The sequence below is a fragment of the Talpa occidentalis genome, unplaced genomic scaffold, assembly GCF_014898055.3.
Source record: "Talpa occidentalis isolate TD23 unplaced genomic scaffold, MPIMG_talOcc4v2.1 talOcc4.7, whole genome shotgun sequence".
Lineage (NCBI taxonomy): Eukaryota > Metazoa > Chordata > Mammalia > Eulipotyphla > Talpidae > Talpa > Talpa occidentalis.
This window is the reverse complement of record NW_023605083.1, coordinates 26,227,720-26,237,736: the sequence shown is the minus strand read 5'-3', so window position 1 is coordinate 26,237,736 and position 10,017 is coordinate 26,227,720. Positions and strand designations below refer to the sequence as shown.

Sequence of the window (10,017 nt, the reverse complement as noted above, 5' to 3'; positions counted from 1 at the left end):
GCCTCGGCCAATCAGCGTACACACCGCCTGACAAGCGGCCAATCAGCGGGTGCGGATCTCGGGGGCCTGAGCGGATAATACTAGGCAAGGGAGCGGCGGCTGGCAACTTGCAGCCAGGGGCGCTGCGCCGCGCGCAGCTGCGTGCGCCCGCCCGCCGGCCCGGGAGCCCGCGATCCGAACCAGGCCTGGGCCGCCCAGCCTGCTCGCCCAGCCTGGGTTAGAAGAAGCGGAAAGCAGCTTCGGCGAGGTGAAGGACACATCATAACTTTGCAGAATCGGAGATGGGCTTAAGGAGGCAACAGAGAACTTGACTTCTCCAGCCCTCTTGACCCACCCCACCCCACCCCTCTCCAGACAGTGGGCTCCTGCCTGGCCTGCAACTGTCAGCCCCGATTTCGTGGCAGGGTGTGGCGACCCCGACTTCTGTTTTCAAGCACTGCTTGCAGCCCAAGGCTGGAAATCTTGCCTCGGCTGCTAGCGGGGGGCCGCAGACGCTTGGTGAGTGCTGTGATGTCGCTCTGGGTGTCAGGGAGGGCAAAGGGTGTGAATCACCTTTCTTTATCTTTTTACTTGGATGCCTTGCCGTAAAGATGCAAACCATACCTTCTGTATCTAGAACACGTGTGCCCCAGCCCTGGTCGGCTCAAGGACTGTTGACGTTGATGCTGGACAAGCATCTGCAGCTCTGTGCCCAGTGTTCCTACAGGACTCCTGACAGCAGAGCAACTTTGGCTTGATTATGTTTTACTTGATTATTTGAGGGAGGGATGGTGGTGCTGAGAAGATCTGAGAATAAGGAAGTGCTTGCATAGGCAGATGAGAGACACCTGGTGTGTGTGTGTGTGTGTGTGTGTGTGTGTGTGTGTGTGTGTGTAGGGTGGCACTTCTCTGGGTCTCAAGAGAAGTGATCAATAGGAAATAACTTAATTTTTATATTTTTCTCTATCGTAGTAGTCGAGTAGGGGGAAGCCTGGCAAGTGGCCTAGGCCGGCCTATTTGGATACAACTCTTGTGTGTGTGTGTGTGTGTGTGTGTGTGTGTGTGAGAGAGAGAGATCCGTGCATCACCCAGGAATCTGTCCTGAAAGCATATCTAAAGCCAGAGAGGGCTGTGGCTCAAGGTCAGGTGCTCAGAGAACGCTTACAATTTAATAAAAACCTTGTTGGGTTGGGTATTCCCGGGGCCCTAAAAGATCAGAAAGCGATGCGAGGCCTGGATATGAGGGACAAGTAAGGCACAGGGCTCCCCAAGATGCTGGAGATGGGCAAACCGGGAACTCTGGGCCCAAAACTTGGGGGCCAGGGCAAACCAGGAACTCTGGGCCCAAAACTTGGGGGCCAGGCCTGATGGCAGCTGGCGGGTTTTGGGGAATTTTCGTGTCTCCTCAGAGCGCAGGAAACCAAACGTAGGCCCGAGCGAGGCTCCGTGCCATGGCCGACCGGCAGGCGGGTCTGGCGGCCGGGGACTGGGAGATCGACGTGGAGAGCCTGGAGCTGCAGGAGGACGACCGCGGGGCCCCTCCGCCAACGCCTCCGGGGCCCAGCCCGCCGCCGGTCGACGGGGACGGCGAGGACGACGAGGACGAAGACGAGGATGAGGACGAAGCGGAGGACGAGGGTGACGGCGAGGAGGCGGGCGGGTCCCCGGGGGTGCCGGGTCGGCCGGAGCCCCGAGGGGGCCTGAAGTCGAGGCCGCCTCCGGCGTCGCAGGCCGCGCCCGCCGCGGCCGGGCCCCCAGAGCGCGGCACCCACGCGGGCGGCGGCGGGGAGCCGCGCAAGCTGAGCCGCACGCCCAAGTGCGCGCGCTGCCGCAACCACGGCGTGGTGTCCTGCCTCAAGGGCCACAAGCGCTTCTGCCGCTGGCGCGACTGCCAGTGCGCCAACTGCCTGCTGGTGGTGGAGCGGCAGCGCGTCATGGCAGCCCAGGTGGCGCTCCGGAGGCAGCAGGCCACCGAGGTGCGTACCCGCCCGGCCCGGGGCGGACCCCAGCGGGCGTCCGGGGCCGCGGGACGGTCGGCGGTGGGGAAGGTGGGGTCGGGGGCGCAGGGGACGGGGCTCCTTCCCTTACGCGGAGACCCGGGGCCTCTCGGCGCCCGGCAGGTCCGCGGGAAGGGGGCGAGGACGTTCCTCTCCCCGCGCTGGCGCCAGGGCCGGGAGGAGCGAGCTGTGGCCCTCTCCGGGGAGGAGCACACTCGGTGTTAAAGGTGGGCAGAAAGAGGTTTGGCTCCCTCGGAACTTTATGGAAAAGGCAGTTTATTAAGACAATATTTTGGTGTAGTTGGAGGGAGGAGGAAGACGCCCCGAGCCGGTGCGCGCGTCCAGGGCCCGGCTGCGCGCGGGGCGGCTGCGCCCGGGGCGCTGGGCTGCGCGGGGCTGCGCGGGGCGCGGGGCGCGCACACGTGCCGGCGTGTCACGGGCCCTTAGACAGGGAGCACGTGCTGCCCGTGGCACAGATGAGGCCGAAAGTGGCGTGCCCTCCCCGCAAGGTCGAGCGGCTAGATGCTTTGGACCCAAAAGCCAGAGGAGGGGGTCTCCTCGCCTGCTGTGAGGAGACCCACAGTTTTCTTGAGGGGAGAGAAGCTCTTTTTGAACCTTGGACGTTTGTTTCCAGGGGCCCAGGTACACGGAGAACGCGGGAGACGCTTCTGGGGGTGGGCTGAGGCCCCTCTCTAGGCTCTGGGCGTGGGAGGGGTTTGGACTTTACTTTTTTTGGTGCGGAGCGTCTGGAGAATGGTTCACCCCGCGTACTGGAGGTCTCCTCCCTGGTGGATAAGCCTCCCGAGGGTCTCAGAATGCGCCCTGGATTCCTAGATGGCGCCGGGACCTGGTTTCAGCCTTCTCCTTTGTCCACTGTGTGTGTGTTTTAGTTGAGTGCGTGGTTTTTTTTTTTTTTTGTTTGTTTGTTTGTTTGTTTTAAACCGCGGGCTCTCGGGTTGTCTGCGGCCTGCTTGGTGGGCTGCGGGGAGAGCAGAGTCCAGAATCCTACTGACCGCTCAGGGAGGGGTCCTCTTGCTCCGGGATTTAGCAGCCTCCGGGGGATTTGTGTGTTTGTACGCGTGCACCTTCACGCGCCCCTGTCGCTCAGCGAACAATCTAGAGTTTTCAGCCAGACCCGGGAGACTCTTAGAGATAGGGACCTTCCTATCTCTCCCTAACCCCTCTGAAACATGCTCATCCCTCCCTAGTGAGGGGAGAAGCCAGCCCCGTATAAGTGCCCTACGGCAGACCCTGTGTTTGTGCGCTGATGAGGACGCAGGACCGGCCCTCCGCAGCGGTCTTAAGGGCCAGGCCCCTACTTTCTTGGCTGTGCCCTCCCCCTGGCACGGGAAGACCCTGGGGTGACTAGCAAAGCAGAGAAAACCAGAGCCCTGAACGCCAGTTGGTGACTTTGCATAGAGTTTCTAGTTTACCCTGGAATACAAGGGTGCTGATACCAATTTTGTTGGAGTCATGTTTCATGAGATGTAAAAAATAAATATATTTAGACTCGGGTAAGATGCCAGTGCCCCTTCCTTCTCCATTCTCTTTCAGGTTTTCAGAGCATTATTGATTATGTTTCCTCTGTTTACAGGACAAGAAGGGGCTTTCTGGGAAACAGAATAATTTCGAGCGCAAAGCTGTATATCAGAGGCAAGTCAGGGCACCCAGTTTGCTGGCCAAAAGCATTCTAGAAGGTAAAGCAACACAAGTTATTCTTTAGTCTTTTAAACCAAGTTCTGAGTGATTCTCATCATCCAGGCATATAGCATTTTTATTAACCTGTGAAGGAGTAATTTGAGGGGAATGTACTTTTTATTAGTTTTTTTTTTTTCCTTAGGAAGAAAATCAGGACTTGGGAAAATGGCTCTCACCCCCTAAGGTTTTTTCCCACTGATGATTTTGTGGTCTGCTTGATAGTTAATGGGTTAATGTGGACTGCATATGAAATTTGCCCCTGAGTGAGGAATGTACAAAGATACACTGCTAAGTGATCCCTGAGCAGATGTCCTGCAAGGAAAGGAATTAAAAAAAAAAAATCTTTTTTTAAATGTGTCTCTGTCCTGGGGAGATTGTTGGGGTGACTCTAGCAAATCTAGAGCTAAATAGATTAAGTCAAATGAGGAGTTTAACAGCTACCCACACTGATAAAGACCACTAACCTAGATGATTCAACTTCTGACTCCATTTTTTTTTCATTGTCTTTTTTCCTTCCTGGATTATCTAAATACTTGTTATTTCACACTTCATTTTACCATTTTTGACAGTTGAGATTGTAGAATCTGGAAAGATATAGCATCAAACGAGAAGTGGAGGTTGAATTCTAACAGTGTCAAGTCTAATGCTATGTTTTCACTTTCTCTAAAGCCTGAAAATACATTATCTTTTCTTAAAATATTACTGATTTCTAAAAGCATCTGTCTTTGGGTATGGAGTTTATTAGTAAATAATATATTGGCTGCCTTTCACCATTTGGAGAAAAGGAAAGTTTTTATTTTCTGTAATCAGTGTCATTTCATAAAATTCAGATTGAAAAATAGATTTCAAAAAAGACATTTGAATTCAGCTTTTTCTCTTGTGTGACTTGTGAATTGAGTTGGTTCTGGACAGATTTGAGTTTGTTCATGATTACCCTGTCTGTGCACTTAGACCTCAGAAAGGTTTCTCATGCATTAAGAATGAATTTGGTTACAAACTGGGTAAACAGATTTGTAACAATAGGGACCACAATGATAAGTTGAAATTGTGCCAAAGCAACTTGAGAAATGGGAGCGCTAAATGGAATAGTAAATTCGAGCAAATAACTTCCTGGCAAAAAGTTACCATAGAAATGGAAACTTTAATTTTCAAATTTTATTTTATTTGCAAATGAATATGATGGGTTTGTCACTATGTAAACACAAACAACACAATGGATCTGTCAAACAAATTTGATAGTGGTGAGTGCTTAAGGATGATGAAATATTCAATGTATTTTTGCAGCCAGGAATTCGATTTATGTTACATTAAGTTTGCTTTTTAATCGGTTCCTATTCATAAAATGTGCAATGATTCAATCTGTTTTAGTAATTGCTTGTTCAATTTAGTAGGGAATCTCTTACCCCTCCCTCCTACTTTTGTTTGTATTGGTAGTCAGGCTAAGGGCTTGGTTGAGTTGTTCCTTGTAGACTCCATATGACTGGTTAACAGCTCTTTTCAATTTTCTATGCTTCTCTATTTCCTTAAATCTTTTCTCTTTTTCTACTCACTAATCTACTTTAACTCTCTCTTTTTTCCTAGTTCTCCTTGGATTATTCCACAACTGTAACTGTGTACATAATGAGCCATCTTTAGAAAATAAAAGTGACATCAGCTCTAGGTATAGATATCATTTTTAATAATGGAAAAAGATGACATGGAGAGTAATAAAGCATTGATTGAAGCAAGTTGAACAGCCTTGTCTTTCAAGGAATAGGAGCATGGGAAGAATATTAAAGTTTTAGCCAGTAAAGTATGCCTGTTAAAGTTAACAAATAAATATAACAAAAAGAACAACAAAAAGTTGCAAAAAATATGAATATCCTTCCCTCCCAAGGGAACTATTTAAAATGGAATCTATACTTTTGTTTTCTGTATTAAAAATCAGTGCTCTAGAACCATAAATAATTGTTCTGCTGATCTGTAGTGTCTCTGCTGCCTTCTGGATTTCCAAATTTTTCTTCCCTAGATGTTAATGACTTTCATGTGCAATGCTTGCTTATTTTAGGCTACCGCCCCATTCCAGCAGACACTTATGTGGGAGGGAGTTTATCTCTACCTCCCCCAGTAAGTGACCGGATGAGGAAAAGGCGGGCCTTTGCTGATAAAGAGTTGGAGAACATTATGCTGGAGAGAGAATATAAAGAGAGGGAAATGCTGGAAGCTTCCCAAGCTGCTGCCTTGTTCCTGCCCAATCGCATGGTGCATGGACCTGAATACAGCTCCTACAAAAGCACCTACAGTCCCACCCCAGTGGAACCGCCAAGCAAAGACTTCTGTAATTTTTTGCCCACCTGCCTTGATCTGACCATGCAGTATTCAGGGTCTGGGAATATGGAACTAATTTCTTCTAATGTCAGTGTGGCCACGACTTACAGACAGTATCCTTTGCCCTCAAGATTTTTAGTTTGGCCCAAGTGTGGCCCCATTAGTGACACTCTGCTCTACCAACAATGCCTGCTAAATGCCACCACCTCAGTTCAAGCCCTGAAACCTGGGGCCAGCTGGGACTTGAAAGGAGTACGAGTTCAAGATGGACTCAGTGCAGAACACGACATGATGTCACCCAAACTGGAAGGCTCTTTGGTGCTGCCTCACACTCCTGAGGTCCAGATCTTGAGAAATGACCTTCAGGGTCACCAGGCCATCCCTGAGAGGTCTGCATTCTCCCCACCCCAACGGAATTTCTCTCCAGTTGTTGACACGGACTCTGTGGCCCCTCAAGGGCACGTCTTAACCAAGATCAGCAAAGAAAGCACCAGGCACCCTCTGCCACTTAAGCATAATCCATTCCACTCATTATTCCAGCAAACTCTTAATGACAAATCAGGTCCTGAGTTGAAAACACCATTTGTCAAAGAGGCCTTTGAAGAGGCCCCTAAGAAACACAGAGAGTGTTTAGTCAAGGAGAACCAGAAGTACACATTTACAATAGATAGATGCTCAAAAGACCTTTTTGTAGCCAAACAAGTTGGAACAAAACTCTCGGTGAATGAACCGCTGTCATTTTCTGTTGAGTCTATTCTTAAGAGGCCTTCGTCTGCCATCACTCATGTCTCTCAGTGAAAGGCTGCTTAAATGGAAAGCTGGATTTTCTGCAATCACAGAGGGTTCTTACCAGCCACTATTTTTTTTTAAGAAAAATGTTAAGATGTTTGTATAAAGAAATGTCTAATGTAAATGATGATGATTAGAAAAATTCTATATATTCATATGCATGTATTTTTTCTCGCCACATGAATATATTTAAACTTAAAGATGGAAATTGCTTATGTGCAAATTGTAAAGTTCTGTGCTTTGCACAGCATTTCAAAGAGCAATAAAATTGACACTGTCTTCTGAAAATCCAGTATTTGTTAAAGTAAGTAGTTGTCTCTGTTCAGAGAAAAAGCTAGCGTACTTGAAATGTGCTCTTGTTTTTCTATGACTCTCTATGTTTGCAAGTGTTCTTAATGGTCACTGGGGACCATAGGTGAACCCTTTTTTTGCTTTGTTTTGAGTTTGGGGGTGTGTGTAAGTTTAGGTATTCAAGACCATTTGAGGCAAACATTGCTTTCTTTTAGGAGATTATAGAGTCTTATTTTCATGTGATTGGAGGAAATTGAAATAATTTGAAGTGAAATCAAGTTTAGTATTTCATTTACATGATGACATGGTTTTTCGGAATGAATCTTTTATCTCTCTGGGTCCAGTTCCTTTCTTGATGGGATGTGTGTGTGTGTGTGTGTGTGGAGTCTTTAGTGTCCTTTCTAGATTGAACATTCTATGACTCTTGCTTGGGTTGCTGGGGGCCATCGATCAGGTTTCCTTATAAGGTGTGATCAGACCATTATGCTACATGGTTGTACCCCCTCTCACCTCTTGTGTTACTTCACCATTTCTTAAGGACTGAAGACAGGCATTTAGAGGCAGCCCCAGCCACCACTCTCAGCTGGTCGTGGAGTATGTCAGCTTTATCCCACATGTTCGCCAGTGACAAAGGTTTTCAGTATAGCTCTCTTCTGAGATAAAAACATTTACTATTCAAATTTCTTCTACTGCCAGTTGCTGAACGCTGCAGATGTTTATCATAGCATGAGGGTAGCTTCTTGATTCTTAAACCTCTCCCTATTGATTATACCCTTTTATTCAACAAAATGTTAACTGTTGTTCCTTAAGATTGATAAAATGACAGTAAGATGTTTATGAGAGTATTAAGCTTATCCTTGAAGACCTCATCTGTAGATCCAAATCAAGTTCTAAAATATTACAGTCATTTCACTACAGAAAATCCACAGCTAAACATCTCACTTTTAATATTGCCATAGAGGGAGTTTTTATTTCCAACTGTTTTCATGTGGGTAGCATGGATCTAGGTGGGCATGAGGAATATCCCAAGAAATTTGTCAGTTTAAAGAACCTTTCTTGCTTTGGAAAACATTTAAAGTTATTTAAAAATGATTTTGCTACTGATGAGTTTATGTAAACCCCCAGGGGTTCTCTGAGTTGTTGCTAAAAGTTAGTATCTATTTCAAATACAACAAGCCAAAACCTTAGATTGATTTTCAGTTTGTGCTTTTGAAATAATACTTTGTTTTGTGGAGTCAATTTTTTTTTTTTTTACTATTGCAAAAGTCAGAGGGAGTGGAAATTTGCCAGAGGAAAAGAAAATGAAAGCAGACAGAGATCCCAATAACTCCTAGAGATTATCATTAAGTGGAAAAATATTCTCGAGCCATGAATGAATGCCCTGGTGTCAGAGACAGAACTAACTCCAGTTGCACCCCTGCCACCCCCTCTCTCTTCCGGATCATCTCTGCTTTATATATTTATTAAGTTATATCTTCCTATCAGAAATTCATTTTTTGCTGATGCAAATGTAATGGGGAAAAACACACTAGAATAAATCTGATAAAGACATCCCAAGGAAAAGGCTTTTTAAAATCAAAACATGGATTTTTTTTTTCTCGCTCTTTTTAAAATACATTTTAGTATTTGGAATATTTATATTTGTCAGTTTTTTCCTCCTGTTCAGTGAACATTTTGGAATTTCTTTTCAGTCCTTTCTCTATGTCAGCTTAATCTCATTAAGTGAATCCAGTTGGCTGTGGGTATTAGTGATTTTTCTCACATTACCAGTGACTATAATTTTATTGTTCTTCAGCATTTATGAGGGTCAGTACTTTCCTCAGCAAATCTATTGTTATACTGTGCATTAGTTCTGCTGTAATGATGAATAATTCTTGGAATTTCAAACGTATGAAATCTACCATCAGCCATTCAAGGAGAGCTTTGTACTTCATTCTTTGTTTCTCATTATTTCATGTCCGTGAAAGTGACTATTAGACTATTAGCCTTCAAAGAGTGCTGTCATTGACACATTGAATCAAATGTGGTTTAAGCCTTTTCTATGTTCAATGCAATAAATGGACTTATTTAATAATTTTTAAGAACATTAAGAATATTTAAACATGGATCTTTTTCTCAACTCACAATACAATGATGCAGCTTTAATGATATACTGGTAATGCATGACTACTGACTAGGCATTATTATTTTTTGCTCAGTTTGCAGTTCTGAATAGTTTATAAAACTGCTTCAGTGACTTGGGACTCTCGATAAATGCAGATTCTGATTCTGTATGTCTCAGATGGGCCTGAGATTCTGCATTTCTAACAGACCCCTAGCTGCTGCTGCTCTTGCTCTTCAGATTATACTTTGAGTAGAAAATATTTCTGTCACTTTAATTAGCATTTAATATACTTTGAATTTGGGGTTCTCGTGCATTGGCATGATTATGAATAATTTAATATACATGAGTAATTAAAAAATGTCCCTCTAAATCTGGAGAATGAATACCATGGTAGTGTACTGTAATGTAAATTATTGGTGTTCATGATGCATCAGCGGTTGAAATAAATGCATCACTCTTGGGGGGACTATGCATGTGTCAGGGTAGGGGGAATTGGCAAATCTCCATACCTTCCCCTCACTTTTGTAGTGATCTTCTGCCTATTCTAAAAAAAAAAAAGTAAAAGCAATTCACTTATTTTTAATCCTTTGTACGGCAAGACTAGGCAAAGTCATAAAGTAGACAAGTTGCTTCCCTTATTTTTCCCCTCAAAGCTAGAAGACTTTTTAATTTGCTTAAAAGATATTTTAAATTGTAATTATACCACCTAATGTAAAATTAACTTTGTGACCATTTTTAGGCGGGCAGCTCAGTGTATTTAGTACATTCACATTGCTCATTTAGTACACTCACATTGCTCACCACACCACTCATTTCCAGACTTTTTATCTTGCAAAACTGAAGCTCTGTACT

General features: G+C 45.5%; 1 protein-coding gene across 2 annotated transcripts; it reads left to right on the top strand.

Annotated features, from left to right (window-relative positions):
• Positions 1–465: 465 nt before the first annotated feature.
• DMRT2 (doublesex and mab-3 related transcription factor 2) lies at positions 466–7,057 on the top strand. 2 transcript variants are annotated; one of them, XM_037492750.1, is made up of 4 exons: positions 466–498; positions 1,389–1,955; positions 3,571–3,673; positions 5,722–7,057. In XM_037492750.1, exons 2-4 carry the CDS (start codon positions 1,431–1,433, stop codon positions 6,777–6,779), a joined length of 1,686 nt encoding a protein of 561 aa, XP_037348647.1. In that variant the 5' UTR covers positions 466–498; positions 1,389–1,430; the 3' UTR covers positions 6,780–7,057. The 2 variants fall into 2 exon arrangements, with proteins under 2 accessions (XP_037348647.1, XP_054544966.1); XM_054688991.1 differs by lacking the exon at positions 466–498 and having other exon boundaries at positions 1,308–1,955.
• The last annotated feature ends 2,960 nt before the right edge of the window (positions 7,058–10,017 follow it).

Excerpts from the sequence above, each read along its gene's own strand:
- DMRT2 (XM_037492750.1), top strand. The coding sequence starts at position 1,431 with ATGGCCGACCGGCAGGCGGGTCTGGCGGCCGGGGACTGGGAGATCGAC. Across the intron at positions 1,956-3,570 it reads GGAGGCAGCAGGCCACCGAG|GACAAGAAGGGGCTTTCTGG; the intron begins GTGCGTACCCGC and ends CTCTGTTTACAG. Across the intron at positions 3,674-5,721 it reads GGCCAAAAGCATTCTAGAAG|GCTACCGCCCCATTCCAGCA; the intron begins GTAAAGCAACAC and ends TGCTTATTTTAG.